General features: G+C 40.4%; 1 protein-coding gene across 1 annotated transcript in view; it reads right to left on the bottom strand.

Annotated features, from left to right (window-relative positions):
- Positions 1-24,736, bottom strand: part of vstm2a (V-set and transmembrane domain containing 2A) — a 63,454-nt gene that overhangs the window by 16,321 nt on the left and 22,397 nt on the right. Inside the window, exons 3-4 of the mRNA XM_071534963.1 lie at positions 2,859-2,909; positions 1,718-2,054 (exon numbers count right to left, since the gene is read on the bottom strand). Coding sequence (XP_071391064.1) covers positions 1,718-2,054; positions 2,859-2,909 — 388 coding nt within the window. The remainder of the gene's footprint in view (positions 1-1,717; positions 2,055-2,858; positions 2,910-24,736) is intronic.

Genomic DNA, 24,736 nt, shown 5'->3' on the forward strand with positions numbered 1-24,736 from the left:
AAAGCAACACATAGCCTAAACCAATTTCCGCCATGATTGTCTCATCTCTCTACGCATAGCAGGAAAATACAGAACAAAGTGTGTTCTGTTTTCACTCCTTGAGGAATGAAACATCTTGCTCTTCATTACGGAACAATTCCATATTACTAAGGGCTTTTTAGACCACAACTCAATCCAAAAGTGGTGGGGTATCACCCCAGTACTTTGAAAAGTGCTGGGTCAAATGGCAGCTCGCCCCAGTCAACGCCAACTCACCTAAATTATTGTAGCGTGCAAAACATCCTTTGAAAGGTGGTGTAAGCTTTTCACAAAGTGTTTTTCCAAATGTCCAAGTGTTTTCAAAATGTCTGCTATCATTGCTGCAAGACATAGCATAGTCACCAGCGAGTTAGACAAGCAAGGGAGAGGGCTTTCCTTCCTAGAGTCTCAGATAAGATCAGAGAATGCTTCAATTATGAAGGGGCGCAAGGGTGCCAGCCTTGGTGGATTAGTCTTACAGCTGAAGCACTTTGCAATTTGCTCTTGCAATTGGTGATGTGGGGGGATTGGTGATTTGCTTGCGCAGTGCTCTTTTCAAGGGCTTGTTTGCATGACAGCTTGATTGGCATACATGTCTTAGTGAATAAGGCAAAAACTCTGTGCTCCTGGCTCAAGCACCTGAGGCTTAATACACAAATTGCCCTGCCAACGCAATCGTAGTGAATCTGGACCTCTGTTGTTGCTTAACAAGATCCAGCTCAGTGAACCTGAACAAACAAATTCATGTTCTGCTGGCACTAATATCTGCCCATAATTTAGTAATAAAATTCTGGCTACTCCACTGGGCCTACCTAAAGCTTACTGATTTTGTGTTTAGATAATATTAGCTTGTATCCTAACCGCCCTAAAAATACCCTAACCATCACTGTCCTGTTGTTAACACATCTGACACATACAGTAACTAACATATCTAGTAGAAGCCAGTGTTCACGGTGGCTAGTAGCTGCATGTTAACATTAACATTGGTTACTCTGCTAAATTAGCTTGTTGTCTAGTTAGGTAGCTAACAAAGTAAAAAAAAATTGTCACCAATTGTGACAAAAAAATAAAGTCTCCACAACTTCCGAATGGTACCTTGCACTAGTAGGTAATTATTGAAGTTGAACCAAAGTCTCTTTAAGGGAGCTCGGTTCACTCGGGCGGCATCTCCCTGGGCCGTAAATTTGTGACTAACAAGTTGTCTATAAATGTTGTTGGTGCCACCATCTTTAGCGTTACAAATTTTCCCATTCAAAACTGATGGAGGGGCCGGTTTCCTCAATAAAACTGTCTATGATTAAAGCCAAGTTTGTGGTGTCATCTTACCCCCCTCTCCCCCACATTTCAGCTACCTGGCTAAAAAGTCCTCAAGCCAAAAAAAGCAAATGACAAAACAGTATTATTATTATAACATTCTGCATCTTCAAATATTACCTCTTCACTAGACATTTCTGTTAGATCTCTGCTATAATTATCTAGCTTACTTGCAATTGTAAAGTGCAACTTTATTATTTTTGAGAGTTAAGTAGGGTTAGTTCTGTAGGATAAGTTCTATCGATTAGTTCTGTCGATGTAGTTGCAGGGTGATAGGTTGATAAAGGTCATAGATTATTTAATGCACCTTTAAGTTCATCATGTAACCAACCACCTCATCATGTAACCAACCACCTCATCATGTAGCCAACCACCAGTGTCTTACCTGAGGCGGGGTTGTGTTTAGCTGTCTTGGAGGATGTGTGAGAGCTGGAGGTGGAGCCCACCCTCTGGTCTGAACTCATGCTGTCCTGGCCCAGAGGTGAGCTGGACTTCCTTGGCTTCTTGTCGGTCAGGTGCAGCGGGGAGCTCTTCTTGGCGGGCGGCGGTGGTCGGCGTGGCCTGGCGGTGGCGTTGACCTTCAGCCAGGCCTGGGCTTTGTACTCCACAATCTCTCCGTAGTTAGCTCGTGTCACCCGGCACTCGTACAGGCCTTCGTCGCTCTTGCTGACTCTGGAGATCTGCAGCTTGTGGGAGATGTCGTTGCCCTGGACTTTCACCGTCTGTTCGAGGAATTTAATGAGACGACGGTGTCATAATACTAGATGGTATGATAGAATACAATGAGGATTCATTAAATATTATGACACCTTATGCTATGGCCTTATGCTCTTGTGTGTATATATATTTATTGAAACTGACACTTCCACTAACTACTGATAATGCTCTTACTAACTACTGATGATGTTGATGAATTTACACAAACTATTTTAGTTGAACTGATCTTATCTTATCTATTGCTTGTCTGCTGTTATACAGTTTATGTAACTCCCCCCTTCTATTAACCAATGTATGTCAATCTAATGTCTAATGTCCAATGCTTGTTCTTTATACTACCTGCCCAGGGACTACGGATGAAAACTAGCCTTCTTGGCTAATTCTGGCATATTTTGTTAATGTGCACTGTCCCTGTCAAATAAACGAATAAATAAATAAGAATAATGATTGTTACACTGCTAAAAATGTGATGAACAACACTTGGATGCTAACAAAACCACAAGCAAACTTAACTTAAAGAGTAACTAAACCCCAAACCCAAATGTCACCTTCAGTACAATAGGTGGTGACTTCACCTGGCACCAAAGATCAGCCAATAGCAGATGGCCAGTTCAGTACCTTACTTTCAGTGTCAGGCTTCACCACAGATTTGGGTTTGGGGTTTAGGTACTCCTTCAGTTAAGTTTGCTTGTGGTTTTGTTAGCATCCAAAGCTGATTTCACTGTTTGATTCCTCCTCTCGCAGTGTTTGGTTAGAATGAAAACCTGCCAACATGGGTTATGTTAGCCAGGGCATGTTCTTCAACTTACACTTATTTTTGTCCCCTCGTCATCGGGATCTGGCTCTGGTATCATTTCCATCTGGGAATATAAACAGCAAGAGAGAGAGAGAGAGAGGCAGAGAGGAAGAGAGACAACTTTAGCTCTCAAACTCTGAAAAAAGTGCCATTTTGAGGAGATATTTCCAAGTTCCAGATGCGTTTTATGCAAGTCTCACTAAAACAACCTATGACATTCCTATAATGACTTTGGGTATAACCTACATAGGGCATCATATATGCATTGATGGTTAGAAATCTTTGATAGCGACATCAATAAACAGTTTATCTTAGAGATTTAGAGAGTGAATGCATGCATGCTACTGCCTTCAAAAATAAACGCACGAGGATGTCACTCTTGCCACTGTTCTGATATATTTTTGGATTCTATGAGAGGTTTTGTAGGGGGATTAGATTAAAGAGAGCATCCAGATTCCATAGCCACTTGAGGAAAAACAGGTTCAAACCAGAATGCTCCATGACAAACTGACAAATGCGTCAAACAAATTACGCCTCAAAAGCCCCATCAGTCTCTCCAGTAAAAGCAATATTTCCCATAAAAGCTTACGACAAATAATAAAACCGCGGAGCGCCTGGAACAGCTTTTCAGTGAAACCCACAAAAACAGAAAAAAAAAAAAAAACAACCCTCAAAGCACAAAAACCATCAAGAGTAACACCATAGCTCGCGGGTTAAAAAAAAAAAAGCCCCTTATTTGAGCTCTGGTGGCATAATTCTAGTATGGTGGCAAGCACTAAGCCTACAGCCTACATCATGGACTGGGCATTGATTTTAGAGGCTATGATTTATTTATCCCACATCGGATGCCAAATGGATGTATGCCCGGGAAAAAAGAAAAAAAAAAAAAAAGTCTGCTGACTACACAGCTGAAGGAGAGCAGAGCGGTGCAAGCAGAAAGGCTGGGGAGGGGAAGCTTCTCCCGAGGACATGTTAGCCGTTGGCTCCGCGGGAGAGACAAAGGAAAGGGCAGAGGAAGGTATAAGACGACTACTTATGAGCATCTGCGGCGGAGAGCGTTCTGTCAAGTGCTGTAATTGCCTCGGAGAAACCGGCGCTTACTCCGGAGGACGCTCGGGCCCGACAGGTGATTAATGAGCAGAATTAGGAGCCATAGCTTTCCCTGTCCGCATGTATGCATGACTCTTACATCTTCACTTAACTCCACAGAAGGACCTGGCATCCTCTATTGTGTCGAGGAGACGTCTCGAATGGCGAGGCGGGGGATTAATTGCTCTCTCCGTCTTGGCACGGGCTGTCTCAAGTCATCAATTTCAGGCACCTCTTTTTACAAACTTCACAGCGGTTATATGGGCTGGGTGAGCAGTCTATATACGTCACCTGAGAAAGGATGAAGGGTGCCACCGAAAGACATACTGGCTTCTGCGTTAATGGAAGCACATCAACGGTGACTCTACATGGCAGATTCCTGAGGTAAAACGGGTGAACTGCCCCTGACTCATTTCATTATGGCGAATTGCAGTTGTACTATTAAAGGGGCATTTCACCACAATGTAGCTGGACCAGAGGTGGAGACTCGAGTCACATGACTTGGACTCAAGTCAGACTTGAGGCAGAATTTGAATTGCTCGAGACTTGACTTGATGCATGAAGAGAAGACTTGAGACTTGACTTGGGTTCTGGTGACTTGGGACTTGACTCTGACTTGTACTCTGATGACTTGAAAAGGTTTCTAAAGTCTTGACTTGAGATCTTGTGTTTGTGTAAATGACTTAGATTGAAAGTGATGAGATTTGTTCCAGCAGACGACTGAATTTGAATTCTGTTTTCTGAATTTGTATGGAATGATTGAATTTATTGAAGTTGAAACTGATTATAGAAATCAAACTCATGATGCACCAAGTTTTTATCCTATTAAAACCATATTGCATTGAAAAGTCCTAGATATTTTTTTTATTTTTTAAGATATTAAATTGATACTGGACTCTTGTTCTGACTTGACTTGGTTTGAACTTCAGACTTGACATTAATGACATGGACTTGACTTTGTAATCTACATTTAGACTTGGGACTTGACTTGAGACTTGTGCCTCAAGACTTGAGACTGACTTGGGACTCAAGCAAAGTTGACTTGGTCACACCTCTGAGCTGAACTCTGTTTTGTCCCAGGAGTAAGTGTATCCATTATCCAAGAGCATTTTTTGTGATACTAAATATGTGGTTCCTTCACTGACTTGCTTTTCTCCAGCAGTAAAAACACGTCAACAAACGACACGTTTTGGAACTGCTCCACTGACAATCAATACAAACTGACAGTGTCTGTGCCTTAGCCAACTGAACCATCAGGACGCCGCTCATTTGTGTCTCTTGATGATCTTCTTTGCTTCTCTAGTTTCTATCAATGGAAGAAAAAGGTTCATGTTCAAAATTATTGATTGAACTGTGCAGAATAAATATCTGTCAACCTCAAAGCTTCTACGAGTTGAACGAATCAAAGTCAATCAGAAAAAAAAAAAAAAATCAACTGTTGGAGAGAAATCGACAACACTTTATGCTAAAAACCAACCCATTTCAGCTGCAATAGCTTTCGTCAGGGTTTCAGAATTACATGCGTAATTGACAATAAATATATAAATAATATAAAAGTAACATACAAGATGGCAGCATCAGGACCAATACACCAATTATGCACCAGTAATTCAAAAAGCAATTGCTATCATTTGGTTAAGGAGGCAACATAGGGCCAGGACGATGGGAATAAAAAAATAATAATTCTGTTTTAGGGAGGATATCCTGTATACCCTGCGCATCTGGTGAGAAATAAATGACATCCATCTCTGTATTCATGTTTCTACCTTTTAATTTTTATAGAATACTTTGAATAAATTGACTCATTTGAATGTGCAGGCACTTTGCAAACAAAAAATTAGTATTTTAGGCGTGAACCCATTTGTCATTCAGTACTGTACAACTGAAATCAAGGTTATTGTGACATAATGAATTTCCAATATCAATTTTGGAATCCTGGCATTTATCCTCAAGTGTAATAGACATTTATAGGCCACTCAGAGGTTGTTGCTGTGTGTTGAACAGAACATTGTCTGTCCTTAAAATGGTCCCATTTTGTTTCATTGGAGGAGATAAAAATGCAAACGTGTTAAAGCTTTCACAGAGAAAAATCACTGTCCTGGTTGTATTTCACTCTCTTAAAGTCTCCTATCATCAAAAATGAGTTTCCTTTTATCTGAATGTCTACCGTTGAGCTGACAAATGGTCCCCAGAGTAAGTTTTGAGCGTCTGACAGCAATACAAAAGTTTTCAATGACACTCCTGAAGTAAACCCCCCATTATTTTCCCATTTATATTTCATTTCTATCGCATGAGTGCCTTCCGAGCCAAAGCCACGGCCGCTTGCAAGTATCTTGATTTCAATCGCTTGTCTCTTTATTGCAAAACTCCTCCACCATGACACGCTGCCATTCTTCATGCAAATCTCAAATTGACTTCTTGTAAAACGTGTACAGCAATTATTGTGCATCAAAAAAGTTCCTGAAACTAAATTAATGTCTCGTGAAGAGAAATGGTTATCATTTAAGCTGAAATATAGACTGGCTACTCTGTGTTGTGATGACTGTATTACAACTTTCACTGTGATAGGATGAAATCTGGTGCGATGGCCCTGACCCTGGATGATAAACATGTAGGACTGTGGGACTTTTTGCATTAATATACACGAGGCAATGAAGTGCCTGCTGAAAAACACATTAATAAGAGCAAGTCTTCAGAAGAGGCTGGAGTTTATCCAGCAATCATCGTTTTTACAAACACGCAGATGAGGTTGCACTCTGGTCATGGACTTTTTATGACACATTAAACCCTGTAATCTTAAGCTATGGTCGTGGAGGAGATGTGTCATTATGCACTCTGCATGTGGCGAAAAGCTTATCACCAGTTTCCATAGCAGGGGCTGCAGCTTAGCAGTAGTATTTTGGAATACACATAAAAACAAGCTATACAATGCAATGTGACAGGAAGCAATAACATGTAACTGCCATATTGCTCTGAAATGTGATGTGCATCATAATCAGTCTTGATTAGACTAAAATACATGTGTGTATATACTGTGGATGAAAGTGCATACAGCAGGACACGATTAACAAATAATCACATACATCTACGTAATTTGTACGAGATTTCATTTTCAAAATATGTGCTCTATGCTTGCTTTTGGTCAAATTTGACTTACAGTCAACATAATATACATACATAGTTATATTTACATATATGACACATTTCAAATTTTGTCATCTATACTTAAGTAAGCAATTGTGACTGTTAGTAACATCTGTACCAACTATGTATATATATGTTTTGTTTTGTTTTTTACCCACAAAAATAAATGTTCTCATCAAAATGGGATACACTAAAATGCATGCTTGCAAAGTTATAATGACAATAAAAAAGTATTAAAAAAAGTCCATGTGTTGAAATTAGCAGCAACTTCTATTTATATAACCCCACAATTGTTTATATTCTATTTAATTGTTTTAATTATTTCTACCATTTTCATTGCTTAATTCATTTGGGCCTATATACTACTATTCTTTTTCCCCTGCTGTATTCCATTACTTTTGCTACTGCAACCACCCAATTTCCTCAGTAAAGTTAACTTAAATGCACCAATGTAGCTCATCTAGTTCAACAGGCTAATGGTATACTCGTTTGAGCTGCTCTGCCATTTGCTCACCTCATGTATCTTTATGCTTTGCCTAAATGCACCTCTCAGTTGTTTTCAATGTAGTCCAGGTCCTGTACTCTTTTTTTATTCTCTTGTGTAATTTGGTTACAACATGCTTGACTACAACTCTGACAAGTAAACAACAGTAAAAGAGAGTAAAGTCAGGTTATTAGAACTTTTCCCTGTGTGGCCAAGAGGATAACACTGATTAGAAACCCCGTCGTAAAACAGCCATCTTTATCTTGATGCACGGCGGTGCTGTGGTTATGGCCTTTATGCAGTTCACTCCATCTGTATCTCCATCTGCTTTGCCTTGCTTTTTTTGTCAACGCCAGTTAACACAGTAGAAAAAACCCGGTCCAGCTAAAAATCCAAAGTAATGTACTTTAATGCAGGAGGCTGAAGTAGAACCTCCCCGAGTCTCATGATCTATGAGTCAGAATGGATTGGATTTACCTGGCTGTGAATCAGCAGTGCCAATAGGCCTAACTGTGACACCTGCCCCTTTGAGATTAGACTTAAAGGAATAGTTCACCCAAAAACTGGCATGAGGGTGAGTAGATGGTGACAGAATGTTCAGTTTTGGGTGAACTATTCCTTTAACACCAAAGAGAAGAACGTTTCATGCGAGATCAGTCATCCTGTAAACATTCATCAATAAACCACTTCAATTCCAAAGGGAACTGACGCAAACACAAGAGCAGAAGCTACAACATCTAAGCCACCTACACATCTACAGTAGATTAAAATAACGGATCATCAGTTATGATAGATGTATATGGTGCTTGGTGCCATGAAGATCCATTACAGCTGGAACAACTTGATCAGATCAGATAAATCATTATCTGATGAATACTACATGCATTCCAAACACATCCTCCAGCTAAAGCACTCTGCGGTAGCATCACCCTTTTTAAGAACAAAGTGGGGGCATAGTGGGTGTAAAGTTAGAGTACATAAAGCACAGTAGTGCACCCTGTAAAGTGCTTCCTAATTACAACGCTCACTGACTCCCGCTTGGAGATGTTTTGGTCTAAGCTTCGTTGTTAACCCTAATTACATCCCACTGCTGACAGGGGTTTCCATTCACATGCAAAGACTAATCCCCTTCACAGGCCATTGGTTTATGACAAGAGCTATGTTAATTACATGTAAAGCCTGCAATTGTGCGTGTTAAAAAACACGAGCGCTTGAATTGTGTACAATTACTCCATTGCTTTATCTGGTGATGGGTAAATGATCCTTTGACAAGCCAATGTTACAGAAATTAAGGACCAGAGGAATACTCTATACTCTCTATTCAGCTGTGAGATGGTCTCAAGGTTTGAGAGAGGAGGTAGAAGATCGTTCTAAAAGGAACCAATGCTAAAAACGCCATAAAAAGCACTTGTGCCACTGTTATAGTCTCGGCTTTATTCATGACGCCCACACATACTTTGGCAGCCGCATAAGCGTTGCAATCAGGGCACATCGGTTCCCAGTGCTGCTGCTGGGGTTGAAAATCAGAGGTTTCAACTTCTGCTGCTGCAAATTGCTGTGCAGGTGATTTTCCCCTCATGACTCCGGTTCCTCAGACGCTCACCTCTCTCTTTATGTCAGAGCGTCAGTTAGTCCCACCATAGCATTCGCTTGAAAACAAGGGCGGAAGTCACGAATAACATACTGTAAAACTTAAATTCAAAGCCGAGTGCCAATCAGTAGCGGCCTTAGCTATGTTTCAACTGAAACAGGCCCCGCCCTCCCAAAGGGCCCCTGACTGACATGCAAGAATTGAATAATTCACCCATGTTTTTTATATATATATATATATATAGTGGCGAGCTGTGGTTACTTCAATCAGATAACGCACCGGACACCGTTTCAAAGCTAACAGCCAGCTTTAATTGCAGTTAGAACCAGTTACCAGTTCAATATTCACAGCAAAATGGTAGGTGGGTCATTTCTTTCACTACGAACATTACTAACGGTGTCAACTAATACGAACTAGTAAATTCTCAAACTAAAGCAAATACACATAATTAAAAGAATCTCTATAAGCAATTATTTAGGGTTAAATAATCCTACCAGGCCAACAGTGCATGAATAAGAAGCTCTCCAGGCCTGACGTGAGCTGTCCACGGTACTGAAAGAGTGTCAAGCCCAATTCACTGTAAACAACCCCTATCTGTGTATATTTCGTATATTGAAGTAATGGCTACGCCTCTGTTTCCCCATATATATTGTATTTTAGAATTTCTAAAATAGAAAGGCCACCTCTGGTCCCAATTAAACACCAAGTCCCTTTTACTGGGCGGGTGTGGCTACACGTTTTGACAAATAAAGGCCGGTCTCAATTAGAAGCCGGTTGCCCTTGACGCAGCAGTTTATTTTTTTTTTTTACTTGCATTCAAACGTCAGTCACATTTGCTGTCATAATAATATTACAACAAAACACATAGACAGCTTCACAGGCCTACCCTACATGTCTAGCCTGCACAGCAATCATTAGGGAAGATTTCAGCCTTTGATCAATAACACAAATGAAAAGTACAACCTCTTGTTGCCATAAACCTTTTTCGGCTTTCATCCTTTCTAAGGTAGGCTACCGGTATTTTGATACGGGGCTTTTACGGTACATCGAATCTGTGACACATTACGTTAACTAACTTATCCATGACAGTAGCTTAGTTAGCATGCATCCAGCTACAGAATTATTGGTTTGTGTTAGCCTGGTAGCCTGGTAGGTTGTTGTTCAGCTAGTTCCCTAACCTAGCTAGTCAGATAGCAAAAGAACATCAACATAGTAACATTATTGAATAATGGGATGGGTTTCAATTTTGTTTATTATGATAGATTATTATGATAGATCAAATATAATAATTGTAACACTCCAAATTGTCTAAAAAACGTGTAATATCACATATTGACATTAACATTGCTAAAGGATATCATAGGTAACAATATCTGTTTTTTTAAGTAACTTAGTAACTTTTACTCATAGTACACTGTAAATTAGCTACTTTTCACTTGTTTATTTTTTGGGCATTTTTGCCTTTATTAGATTTTATTTGACAGATTTTAAAGTACACATAGGTTTGAAGGCCCTTAGGCCACAACCATACACGTATAAAATTGTTGAGGAATTCAACACACAATAAAGTCACAAAGACTTATTTCCATTGTGGTCCTCATTGTAAAAAGCAGTGGTCAGCACAGGCAGGTCTTGGCAATGCATGAATCACTTAAGTCATAAAAAACATTAACATATGCATTATATAAAATAACTTACGTTCAAAAAACGCATTAATTAATAATAGTTCAATGTAGAGAGAGAGAGGAAAGACAGGGAGATGGCATGACAAGGTCCTGGTCCGGTACAAGCCTTACTTTTTGCTCTTATTAAAATAGATGTTAGTTCTACTTACACAAAAATTGAGCAAAGTTGCAGTGCTCCTACTTGAGTAGGATATTTTGCTACTCTTTCCACACAAACACCCCTACACCCTCCACAGCCTTGAAAGTCATCCTTTGACACACTGGGTCTGTCCTTCCTTAAAACTTTATCGGTTGGCGCGTTAACAGAAGTGCAACCACTAAGCCAAGGATGAAAACAGACAAGCGTCCTCTTGAAAAAAAAAGGATGTGATGAACAAGCACAGAAATGAATCTGCAATGCATCTATGGGAAGCCCTAATTGATCGGGCAGTTTAATTTTTGCTCTGGCCGGCTAATCCATTTCCAGGGAGACAAAAAGGTGAAATGGCAGGTCTGGGAAGGATGGCACAGAGGCAAAGGCAGTCTCGGAGGGGTACTGAATGAAATGACAGATACTGAGTGAAATGTCAATTCGAGTTGACGGCTACCAGAATGACAAAGTACTTACTACTCACAATGGGAATGCCTAATGAGAGAGCGGTGAGGTGGCATTTGAGGAGAACACTGAATCATGACCGCTTTAGTTTTTAAAGCTGCGCTAGACAACTTTCAAGTCAAAGCATCAAAGCATCAAAGGGCAATGAAAAACTTGAAGTTCAATCCCAAGATATCCTGTAAGGTGACGTCATGTTTACCAACCCGGCCAATCTGAGATGCTTTATACCAAAGGGACAAGAGAGGCAAAAGATCTAATGTCGGTGAGTCCAGCTTTCTCTGGACAGAGAGCTCACTGTTGTTTAGGACAGTGATTCTCAACCGTTTTCATGTCAAGGACCCCTAATTTTGTCCACATTTGGGCCCCAGACCCCCATTTGATAACATTTTGTCTCTCAAACCCAAATCTCAGAGTATTTTTATTGTTAGATATGATTTTGTCCAGAATCCATTGACTATCTGTATTGTAGGTAGAGAGATAACAGAGAAACTATGACCAAAACAGTCATTCTTCTATATTCTCTAATTGTGTTAAAAATGAAATAATGCTGAAGTTTTACAGTTTTTCAATTCGCTGGGGACCCCCTGGAACCCCCTCAAGGACCCCCCGGTGGTCCCCGGACCCCCCGTTGAGAACCACTGGTTTAGGAGACACTTTTGGATTTCACCCTTAAATTTCGATTTGTCACTTCCCACTAGCGCCCATACCAGACAGCAGAATTTCACAATGACTGAATTTCTAAATAAATAATCTGCAGCTAGATTGGAAAGTCAAGCTTTCCAAACTTCCAAATAAACTTTCAGTTCACTATATTTATTGCTTAGCATGGCATGGTTGAAACACATTTACGTTTAGAGCATAGATTCCTAATGAGTTCACGAAAACGAAAAAATTGTTTTGAAGCATACCCCATAACAATTTGAGAGAAAAACAGTCTGCTTTGAAAGCACTAGAATTGGTAGTAGTCTGCTTACAGTAATGGTGTGAGACTGCTGAAAAGACCCACGGGGGGTGGATAAAATAATGGAGACACCACATGAAAAACGACTTTAACTTTGAAATAAGTAGATCACAATTACAAAGGCAGCCACACAAGCGAGTCATATCATGTTGAACGCCAATTAGCAGGATGTGTGTCAGCTTAAAAGGGGTCTGGCAATCAACACTTTTGTATGTGAGGTTTCAAAGCAACGTGAGGCAACTAAGAGAGCTACAAAGAGGACAAATAGGCTGTGCCTGAATTGCATGAGCGTCGGTCACAAAAACTGCAATTGCAAGAGGGCAGCGCTGCAAGAGGAGCAGTCTAGAAAATCATGACAACATAAGCCAAACACTGACAATCTGCAAAGAGCAACAGTGGCAGCAAGTGGAAGGACGGACACTTGAGAGGATAGGCGCTAAACACAAAACTGTGGCCTCGAAAATGACCACAGAATTGGAAAAAAATACCTTGTGATACAGTGTCACCAAAAGCTGTACTGAGCGTCACGAAGCTGGTATTTATGGCAGGGCCTCTTGTATCCAAGACCGGCACACAAAGATGCATAACCTGGTGTAAGGGGCGCAAAACCTGGATTCCTGAGCAATGTACAGAAGTAGTCTGGTCTGATGACAACCCACAGCGTCAACTGCCAACTGTTACCCGTAGTGGTGTATAATGGTATGGAGGCCATGTACTGGGAGTCATTAGGTCTGGTAATTGCTCTGCATGGAATATGAAGCCATTTTACAGGACCAGGTACACCCTAGGGTGCTGTGGAAGAAAACTCAGGACGAGAGAGTGGCAGTTTGACAGGTTCATTCAATCTGCACTCAGAATCTGGATGTTTACGCAGAGTTTTATAGTGTTGAATATTCATGGTTATGTTAATAATGTTATTATTTTGTCAAAGCCACTTGGTCAGTGTTCTCTATGAGATTTGGGCATTTGCATATTCCAGGCTCACAGTTCTGTGAGAAACACACAAGTTGTTACTTTTACAGATTGATCTTATAATGGTGAAGCAGATTCAGTATTCTTGAGTGGGCACTTACGGTGTAAATATGGGTCAAAGGTTACATATTAGATAGAGCAGTGATTCTCAACCGTTTTCATGTCAAGGACCCCTAATTTAGTCCACATTTGGGCCCCGGACTCCCATTTGATAACATTTTGTCTCTCAAACCCAAATCTGAGAATATTTGTATTGTTAGATATGATTTTGTCCAGAATTCCATGACTATCTGTATTGTAGGTAAGAGATATAACGGTGCAACTATGACCAAAACAGTCATTCTTCTACATTCTCTAATTGTGTTAACTTCTTGTAAATGAAATAATGCTGAAGTTTTACAGCTTTTCAATTTGCTGGGGACCCCCTGGAACTCCCGCAAGGACCCCTGGTGGTCCCTGGACCCCCCCGTTGAGGACCACTGAGATAGAGATCATAATGATCATAATCATCATGCCCACATACCCACTGCCAAAAGTGATTTCATGAACGGCAGGATGAAATCAACCTCCATGACTTCCATGGCCTCCTCAACCAGCAGATCTAAACATCACTGAATGTTTATGGGAAGTAGATTTCCACCTCCTTCATCCCTAAAAGAACTGGAGGCTTTCCTTCTGGAAGAAATGTCCAATATCCCACTACACACAGTTCAGAATGCAAGATGATGGTGGCCCACCTCTTTATTAGCCAGATATTCAGTTTTTGCCCAGAAACCATATTTCTCAGCAGATATAGGCTACAGAAAGTAAGAACAATGCCTGCAGTGAATTGGAAATGGCAGGGGCCTTGTCTGATGCCTCAATCTTAAAGTATGAGTCAGGATAAGAGCTACTCTGAAGACATCCTCCAGCATCCTCCAGTATCCTCCCACACATTGTTGGATGCACCGGGGGACCAATAGAAGAGCCCAAAGTCGGGAAAGTGAAACTGAACAAGATCTTTCTTTAGTGGTTCCCATCATGCCTCCTCTCTTGTGAAAAATACCGAAGAGCGGATAACAGATATATACACTCAGCGGAACAAGAAACACCCACAAAAATGCCATATCCTCCACCTCCGCTACTCCCATGGGAGAAAACAATGCAGTTCATGTAGGTGGCCATATCAAAAGCCCAGATGCAGTCAAAATGTATTTGTGTTAGAGATTGGACTTGACCAAACGTTTGGATAACAAGAGATGCTGAGAGGTTTCTGTGTTGCATTCTGCACCACCCACAAGCTGACAAACATATGTATTCATTTATGATAATACTTGTATTGATAATAATAAAAAATAAAGCGTTTTGCGGCATCCTGCATGTATCCAGCCAAACAGTCACATTGGGCTGCTTGTGCCATTCCACTGAAGGACAGTTCAAGTCTAATGAGGCTTTTCTATGGGCTTCCAGGATCTTTTCACATTACTTTTGAAAGTTAGGTGTCCAACCGGACCATTTTGTTTAGGAAAATTAACCCCTACAACACACCTATAAAGCCTCTAGTTCAGTGATTCTCAACCTTTGTCATATTAAGGACCGCTAATTTAGTCCACATTAGGGCCACGGACCCCCATTTGATGAGATTTTGTCTCTCGGACCCAAATCTAAGATCATTTTATTGTCAGCTATGATTTTGTCTAGAATTCCATGACTATCTGCATTGTAGGTAGAGAGATAACAGTGAAACTATGATCAAAACAGTCATTCTTCTACATTCTCTAATTGTGTTAACTTCTTGTAAATGAAATAATGCTGAAGTTTTACAGTTTTTCAATTTGCTGGGGACCCCCTGGAACCCCCTCAAGGACCCCTGGTGGTCCCCGGACCCCACGTTGAGAACCACTGCTCTAGTTGTTACAGCTTAACAACTTAAGCTGCAAGATGCAATATTAACACGTCAACCCCAAATGGTAAATATTTCAATTTTGAGCACTTCAGAACATCAGTAAACTGCACACAGCATGCTCATGTTTACCAACCCAGCTGGTCCGTGATGCTTAATACCAAAGGATGCCAGAGGGACAAGAGAGGAGAAACAGCTGACGTTTTCCACCAAAAGAGGAAATGTCTTCTTTTGAGGTAACTCGATACGGTGTACTCTTCTTTTAAAGCTGCCTATAAAATGTGTTTTGTTTCAACAAAGACTCCCTGCCAGTGGTTGTTCCATGACAATATGGGCTTGTATGGGCAAAACCAGGTCTCATGCATTGCTAATGGGTGGGTTTTCTCTTGTTCAGCCCAACACATTACTTACAATTACTTTACATTAAATGGAAAAGTTACCTAGTGGATCTTTAACCAATATTTAGGCGACTTCTCATGAATTATGTAATTTAAGCTATGTTAGCGCTTCCTTACCAGGGGATTCAATTAAATATAAGATGATGTCAGGGAATGGATTGTTCGTCCACTGTAATTACATATTCAGAGTTCAATTCAGTTTTATTTATCAATATACAGTTGCATGGCCTTCTGGAATAACGCTTCTATTCATTGTATGACTTGGATTCATCAGGATCAGCGTCTTCTGAGCTGTGTGTGTGTGTGTGTGTGTGTGTGTATGAGTGTGTGTCTTTTCAGGGGGAGAGGGTCATTAAACAGTGTTTCTATTCATGGTAAACCTTTCCTTAGTCTTGATGGGTCAGTCATTTCATTACTACCTACGCAGGACTGATTGGAGTGGCCTTGCCTTAACATTGCTGATATACATGTTCCATCTTTTATATAACAACCTTAAATTGCTCCTTTGTGACTGCTGAGGGGTTTCCACCTCTATGGTTCTCAAATGTGATGTGCTTTGCAGGTAGTTACCCAATATTTAATGGCGGCTCCTTGTTAAAAATCTGCGCTCATGCACTTTCACACTATCCAAAAGTCATTAATCAAAAATAAGGCGTTATGTTTTATGGCACATTGGACGACTCGTAGCACCAAATGATATTTCCAGGCAAGAGTCAACTACTCACAATGCACCTTCGATAAATTAGTACAGCTGCAGGGCTTCACTTTTAGATAGCAGTGGTCACCCATTTCTTAAAAGTCACTGCAAGCGAATGTAGTTACAGAGTACAATGCATTTGAAAGCTGCAGAAGATCAATTTCTTTGGCAAGGACAACAGAGTGATCCATGACGGCTAGATGAAAAATATGGAACGTTTGCATTATCAGTCATTCTGGGGCTCTTGTGGCCATTAATAGATATGAGACATTTTGTCAAATTCATGTTGAATAATCACTATAATTATGCGATACCTATTACTTATGCACAGTATAATAACAGCGTAAGATATTATCTCATTCGATGGAAACTAATTGGCACATCAATCAATCATTCAGGAGTTCCATTTTCATAATTTCCACATCAGGAGCATTGATTAATGCTATATTCAATCACGGCTTTAATCATCATAAGATTAACACAAGCCCCGCTGTGGCAGGGGGAGTCACATATTAATATCTCTACGAGCTTCGATAGTGTGGGGATAAAGATGTCATGTCAAGGGTTAGCATGTCAGAGGCTAACTGTGATTCTTTTTTTTGTCAGATGCAATGGAAATGAAAGGTGGTTCAAAACAGTGTTATTTAACACTTGATTTGGGGTTTTGAAGTAGAAGCTTTCACTTTCCCCCAGCGAACCCTACCCAGGGAAGGTGTGTGTGCTGCATTATTGAGAGGCTGTGCTTCGGTGCTGCTTTGATTCTATAAGCAATAGACCTCTTTTAGCAGATAAAAAGTTAGCGAGAGAGAGAGAGAGAGAGCCAGTCCCTTCAGAATACTTTGCCATGGATCCATATCTGCTTTGAAGTTCAGATGCCTGACTTCAGAAGGTAATGAAATAGTTATCACAAAATTTCCCAAAGTTAAAAGGGAGAAATGAAAGGAGGGAAGGAGAGAAATTGCACGTCGATGTCACTTCTCTTTAAAAAGATTGTGAAACTCATAAAAATGTAAGGTTGGTTTTCCAATCTTACAGTTGGACTCCCTGGATATATATATCAGGCTTAGATCAGATAATTAAAGCATTATTTACTAGGGATGGAACGATATATCAAAATTCAATATATCGCGATACAAAAATGGGACGAAACATATCGTGGGCCAGAAAAACGAATCGCGATATTAGCTCCATTTTATTCTGCTGTAGTAATCACAAATGAGACGGCTACCATCACAATTTCACAAGCTCTCCATCCAAATTACATTATTCGCACTTTGCAATGACATTTTTAAATTGTTGTTTATATTCTAGTAAGCCAATGCCCTTGCTAGAAAGATTTGTGCCTCAGAAATAAACTTTAATATGAACAAATAAAGGCCGGCCCCAAATACAGGCCGGGGAAAAAAACAAAGGAAAAAACAACGGTGGATACCGGTAAACTCCTGGTGCCTGTTATATAATGTAACTGTAGTTTGTAGTAACGTACAAGTGCCACAAGATGGCAGTATGCCACAAGACGGCTCGGCCGGCGGAAGTCTCTGGAGCGTGCCGTCGTCGATTACCGTAATTATCGGTAATGCGTTGCAGTGACAAAAAAAACGGCTACCTAACAAACCCCCAAAAAAGCAGATTAGAAAACAAGGAGGCTTCGTACTAAAATATGAGCAAATATACTTATCAAACAGAGGGAATTAGAAATAAAGGCCTGTCTCTAATATAAGCCTGCTTCCAATAAAGGCCTGGTACCCTCTGCAGTTGAGGTAAATAAAGGCCCGGGCCAATATTAGAGGAAATACGGTAAATAAATAATTCTGCACAGTCATTGTATCGTGGCTGTATCAAATCATGAACCCCATATTGCACCCAAGTAATCGTTGAGTCATTGGTATTGATCGCCAACTCTATCAACCATGCGCAGATATATTATGGTCATTTTTGTGCTATGGGTCAGGGAAAATCTTACTTATTGCCCCTTTAACAGCAAAGAAAGACAATATTGCAAACAACCCCTCAAGTTAACTTCCTTGCTGTACCAGGCACTACGACCTTGCAGCCGGGAGGCAAGGTGGAGTCCAACGGTAGATTACTTCTAGTCTGATTTGGAATTACTGACTACATGCGCTCCAACCTGGACTAGACTCCAGTAACCAATGGGCCAATTCCGCTGCATTACCAGTAGAAACCCTGCTGTATTGCGGGTGATTGATGCCTCCATCCTCAAGCAGATGTCAGCGATTCCCTTTGATTGACAGTTTGAAATGACTTTCTTCACTCACCCAAAGTGCTTTCTGTCTGCTTCCACCTGAGGGTATTGAATCAGTCATCCTTACCTCTCTACTCTCTCTCCCCCATCTCTCTTGATATATATATCCGTATATATTTCTCACAAAATATTCCCCCCCCCCCCCTACCCTACAAATTATATGTCGCTCTTCACACTGTCATTGACCCAAGAGTTTTCAGACAGCTAGGAGAACAGCAGTCTGTCTGCAGCATTGTCTGTGATGCGGGAGCGTTCATTCCCATGAATTTTCACAGCCACTTCTGATTCTCTACTGTAATGGTGGCGAACAGAGGAAGTCTGGAGCACAGTATTATTCTATCATGCTGAATTGTTCCTTAGATTTGGAAAGCATGCCATGTTGTTCACATAATTCACAGTCACAAATTTACCACCACAGGACCACCTTTACCTTTAATGTTTGCAATCTCATCAGGGGTTATGCAAGTGGAGACCACAGATAACACTTTGGTAAATAAAACATCGCTGGGAGTCTAATTACAGGCCGTAAATGCAAAACTGTTGCTGCTCCCTCGTCTCACGCGCGCCATGGAAAATTGCCTAAATGCGAATCCGACTGTTGTATAAGCCCGTGACGACCCCGCCACCGATCCGTTTCCTCTCTTTCTTTTTTTCCTAGACAGTTACTCCATTTGCCGTGGTAACATAATTGTTACAGGGGAAAAAAAAATAATAATAATTCTCCGATGTTGAAAGTAATTCAAACAAAACCCACAGGAAGCGAGTGGAGATTGAAGTGGCCGTTTTAAATTATGTCTGAGGAGTTTGAGCTGAGTGGATGTGAAGTCTCAGGTGATGAGGCGGCGTTAGAGGAAGAGGCAGATTTAAAATGAGCTAATCTGACTTTGGCAAAATGGAAAGGCAACTAGACATAATGACTGAAAACAGAAGCCAGAGGTGACCTTGACCCATCAAATTCAGTTTGCGCTGGATCTAGTTTTCGGGATCAACATTTAATTCTGCACAATTTTTATGTATAAATACCCCCAATCTTATCAGCCTAAATCACCAAGAGGGACTGCAGCAGTGAAGAGTGTCCCATCCCTACTAATTGAGATGCTGGACTCACCGACAATTGCTGAACCTCTTCACCACCTCCACCCCACCACATAATAAGAAGAAGACATTTAGTTTACTGACATGAACTGACAGAATTTCTGGGTAATAAAGTCCTTCAAACTTTCAAAAACAGTTATCTCTTGCTGCAACTGGGGGCCGCCAAAGTGCAAAGTTGCCTACTGCAGCTTCAATCAAAGCTCAACACCTCCGTCAGCAATACTTAGCAACACTGCAACTATATTTCAAATATATGTTTAACCCGTCACACAGGTGTTTTGATGGATTTAAAGGTCCCATACTCTACACTTGTCTTGAGGTCCATTCAAAGCTGTGTGTGTAGTGTCATGTAGCAAAAACACTCTCAATCCATTTGTACACGTTCATTTTCCAGCATCTCTCTGAGCCTCACCAAGAACAGGCTGTTTCTGTCGCCATTAATATTAACGACCCCTCTGCTCTGATTGGCTAACCGTTTCAAGAGTGAAACGTGAGACGCCGCGGCCCGGCAGCTACAGGTAGGGAAAACTCTCCGGTAATAAACAATGACAACCGCTCAACCGCTTTGAAAAAAACACTTTGTTAGTCTATTATTTCTTACAAAAATGATAATGAGCGAACCTTTGTGACGCCACAAAGTTACAGAAGTCCAAACTCGTTTAGAGGCTCGCTTTTCTAATATGGATTGTGTGGATTTAGTTGGCGACTGTGCGTTTTGATACTTTCACCATGTTTAGATAGACCATCCAGCTCATTTATCATCACAGAGGCAAGGGGAATCCTGTTTTACACCATATGGGACCTTAAAAAGTAATGCTATGTAGCATTTAGAGCGTATGCCTCCATGTTGACATGACATCAGATAACTGAAACCTCGGGGTTGAGAAATCTTGCCAGAGTTTCCAACTTGGAATTTTCGTCTTTCCGATATCTCTGGAATGCAGTATAAGAAGACGACATTTAGTTTACTGATGTCACCTTACAGGATTTCTGGGTGATGACTTTAACTTAGCAAGTCTAGTAAAGGGGGTTCAAAACGTTCTATTTATATAAATATGTTCTGCTACAGACTCGATAAAGATGTCCCTCTGGAATCCTCGGCCACATGGTAACCGCTTCAGCTTAAGCATCACCGGTGTATGATTCTGATATATGGCATATGACCTGACTTGTAGGTTGAAACCTTTTTCCAGTCCAACAACAAGCCTATTTCTTCGTAAAAAAAAAAACCCATCGAAGACAAAGAAAAACATTAAAAAAGAAATGAGGGCAAGGATGCAGGAAATCATTTGTCGAGCTCAATAAAACATCCACCCTGGAAATTGAGCGGCGCTTTGTCTGAGTTATGCCCCTAAACCACCGCCGTAATTGTTTGGAGGCGGCCCCAATCGATAAAAGGATTATTGGCAGCGACAACACATGAGTACATATCAGTGTGTGATCAGTGTCATAACTGTTCTGGTGCAACAATACATTACATTTAATATCTTCAGACCGCTATCCAGCCAGTGGAGGCCTAAAGCAATTAAAGGCAGAATCAATGCCCTGAGTCAAAACACTGTGACAGCTCTATTATCCCTGGATATAGGAGGGCTAGTAGAGTGCCGCTTCTCTCTCCTCTCGTTCTCTCTCTCTCTCTCTCTCTCTCTCTCTCTCTCTCTCTCCCTGACACACACACACACACACACACACACGTCTGTCTTTAACTATCTGTCATCGAACAGATACACCACTGCACTATCAAGCACATAATATACCCACCTTTCACATTTTCAGCCATTTTCCCTCCTTTCACAGGAACATTCTTTCTTTCTGTCTTTCTTTCTTTCTTTCTTTCGGTCTGAAATAATCCCTTCTGGCACTTTCTCACTTTTTCCCCTCGTTGCCTGCCTTTCACATCGGTGGGTGCAGACAGACGGCATCGGTCTTTTGCTGTGGAAATTCCCCCCCCCATCAATGTCATCCTCACATCAAGGCTGACAGCGCTTTGATCTAATCATACTGTTTAATGTGCTGACACTCTTCTAGTCTGCAGGTGAAAACTGTGATTTTGCCTGAATTGGTTAATTTGGAGATATAATATTTTGCTTCTGTGACTAATGCAATTTCATAACATATTGGAGCAATCATTATCTCCATAATCAAAATAATCATAAATCTTTAAAGGACATTTTTTATCAAAATGACATATTCTCTGTATGCAAAACGCTTTTATGAATGTTTTAAAAACATTTATGAATGTTGCCTCTTAATTCATTAAAGTAGGCGGTCAAATAATTTGTCATTTCTATTTTATGGGGTATTATGCATGAAAAATGTAACAAATTCCTACAAATAGCTCTGTAAACTATCAACTATTTAGTTATTCATTAGAATGGAAGGTGAAATACGCTCTGACTTTATCCGCTGAGATAAAGTGTTCAAACTGATTTGCAAATTCACACTTTTTGTTTTACTGAAATATTAGCTCATTTGAATATGTTCATAACAAAATAAAAGTCCCGAATACAAAAGTGTTTTTTATATGTGCCCATATTCAGCATCTCTCATTTCATTCCTGTTCCTTTAGAATGGACCACCACACACTCTTAACTGTCTTAACTGAAGCCATTACGCTTGGAGACAGACAGGCCCAAATGATGATGACACTGCCTGAGGAAGTCACACTTGCTGAGAGTCCCTGCATGTTTTTGCTGTCACTTCATTGTCAGCAGGAACCCGCGAAGAAGTGCGCCAGGTCCCGCAGCCTAGCAGAGTCAGCACATTAGAGCATTGTTACTCGCGGCATTTCTGAAAAGCATCTTTACTTAACACGGCACTTTCAGATCATTTTCCTATTTCTCGAATTTATCGTTCAGATGTTATTTTAAAGCGATATTCCACTTAGATTTAACATGGGCATTATTTGGCACTTGACCAGCATGAAAACCGGAATATGAACTACTCACCAAGATCGGATGCAGCTGGACGAGTTCGCAGCGTTCAGATTTTTACTTCCCATTCATTTGAATGAGAATGAAAATAGACTGAAAACTGACATTTAACACGTTTGTGAACAGATTCAACAACAGATCCTGCTGCTATGTTCTCGTCTATCAATGAAAATGCTACTGGGCGAAATGATGTTCTAAAACGTTGGACCCACAGTCAAATGCAAATCACAGTAGCAGGATCTGTTGTTGAATGTGACTCCACAGTAGTTCTTTGAGGGAGGGGAGAGAGTCCTTGGGTTTGAACTTCAAGTCACAAGCCCCTTCTCTAACCTCTATAGGCTACTGCTGCCCCGTGTGTAAAGTCTATAGCAGTACATTGACAGGTGGATATTCACCACTATGTCTGCTTTTAGCCTCCAGTTGTGATTCGTATACTTCAAATTCAGTGATATTTTCTTTTTTTTTTACCTAACGATTTTGAAAAAATATCTAATTGCGATTATGTTGACTGATATTGCAATTGCGATATGATTTGCGATATTAGAGGGAATGATCATTTTTACATCATTATTCTCATTTTCATTGAAAAACTTATTAAAATGATTATGGTGTGATTTTTGCGGGGATCTGTACCAAACAAAGATGTTTTCTTAAGTCTGTAGAATATGATGTGTAGGCCAGGACATCTCTGCAGTATGACAATATTTCATTTAAAATGGTATTTTGACACACATTTCACCTTTAACAAATATTGCGCCTCCTGCATTTGAAAATTGCAGTAGGCCATATTGAGATTTCGATAAAATTTTGATTAATTGTTCAGCCCTACTTCAAGGTAGACTAAAATATTGCTGGACAGTCTGTGACCTCAGCAAGCTTGATTAAAAATAATTATTTCTCTCTATTAAATAAGAAACAACACACTACATATTTAAAACGTGGTAGTGGGCTTATAACTCTACATGGACCTAATTTCGAGGTTAATATGAGGACTGTAGGCCATTGTAGAAATGGATCATGATAGGCAATAAAAGTCCACTACATTAGATCTAGAATCCTCAGGGAAAACATTATGGGCCATGAGTCCTGTAAGCTGAAACAAATCTTCCATTGGCTATATGCTGCCACTGTACCATCCATAGAGTAAAACTAAAAGCAATGCAGTTTGACATGGCATAAATCTTGGGAAACTCTTCTGTTCTCTGCTCATGAGGCCTGATGATAAGCATCAGCACTCTGTCAAACCAAGACTGTACTTGATGTGCTTCCATCCAACTGTCAAGGGAATTTGAGGCAAACAAAATGTGGATTAGATGTGTTTCCAACAGCTGGGTTGAAGCAAATTAACAGGCTTCCTGAATGTAAAGTGTGACATCGGGAAATATGAACCGAAAAGAATAGATTAGTCTAGAGGAGCTTGTTATTGTTCTTTAGTGTTGATCACATGTCATGCTTTCATACGTGTTAGAAACAACTCGTATGACATCTCTGGAAGGTCAGGGTGAGCATATAGACAAACTTTGGCTGCAAACGTTGCATTTTCATTATTTGTTTCACAAATGTATTGCCATTGCAGTTCCATCCCTCTGAGGTTGGAATTTTTCTTGAACGTGCCATTTGGACTTTAAGGACAACCAGTATGTTTCAGAGCCATATTTATTTGAGTAGATCTATTTCCCTACTTTTGACAGGAGCTGCTACTTGATCCCATAGACTTCCAGCAATCAAGCTAAGCTAACAGTTCCCGTTGCATAAACTACATGCAGATATAAAATTGATATCCATAAGTTTGTCTGACTCTGGATAAGTAAGATAGCTAAATCCCCCAAATACTGAACTATCCCTTTAAGAGAGCATATGAAATTAAGGCATTCTGAAGTCTGTTATTTGCGAATAACAGACGGCTGGTTCACATGTAATCATATCACTCTGCAATCAATTTTCATTTTATTGATTTTTTATTGATTTCAAATTAACTAGCGACACCTTGTGGCAAAAAGACATTACTCCTTAGTTACTGCAGACAGTCCTGCTGGACTAGTTCTTGGCAGAAGCTTGTATATTACTTTAGCGTGTAATAAAATGATTTTAAATCAATATTT

This window comes from Centroberyx affinis, unplaced genomic scaffold, assembly GCF_046629955.1.
Source record: "Centroberyx affinis isolate AG114_WGS23_722 - 3 ecotype Tasmania unplaced genomic scaffold, CSIRO-AGI_Caff_v1 ptg002640l_1, whole genome shotgun sequence".
NCBI lineage: Eukaryota > Metazoa > Chordata > Actinopteri > Beryciformes > Berycidae > Centroberyx > Centroberyx affinis.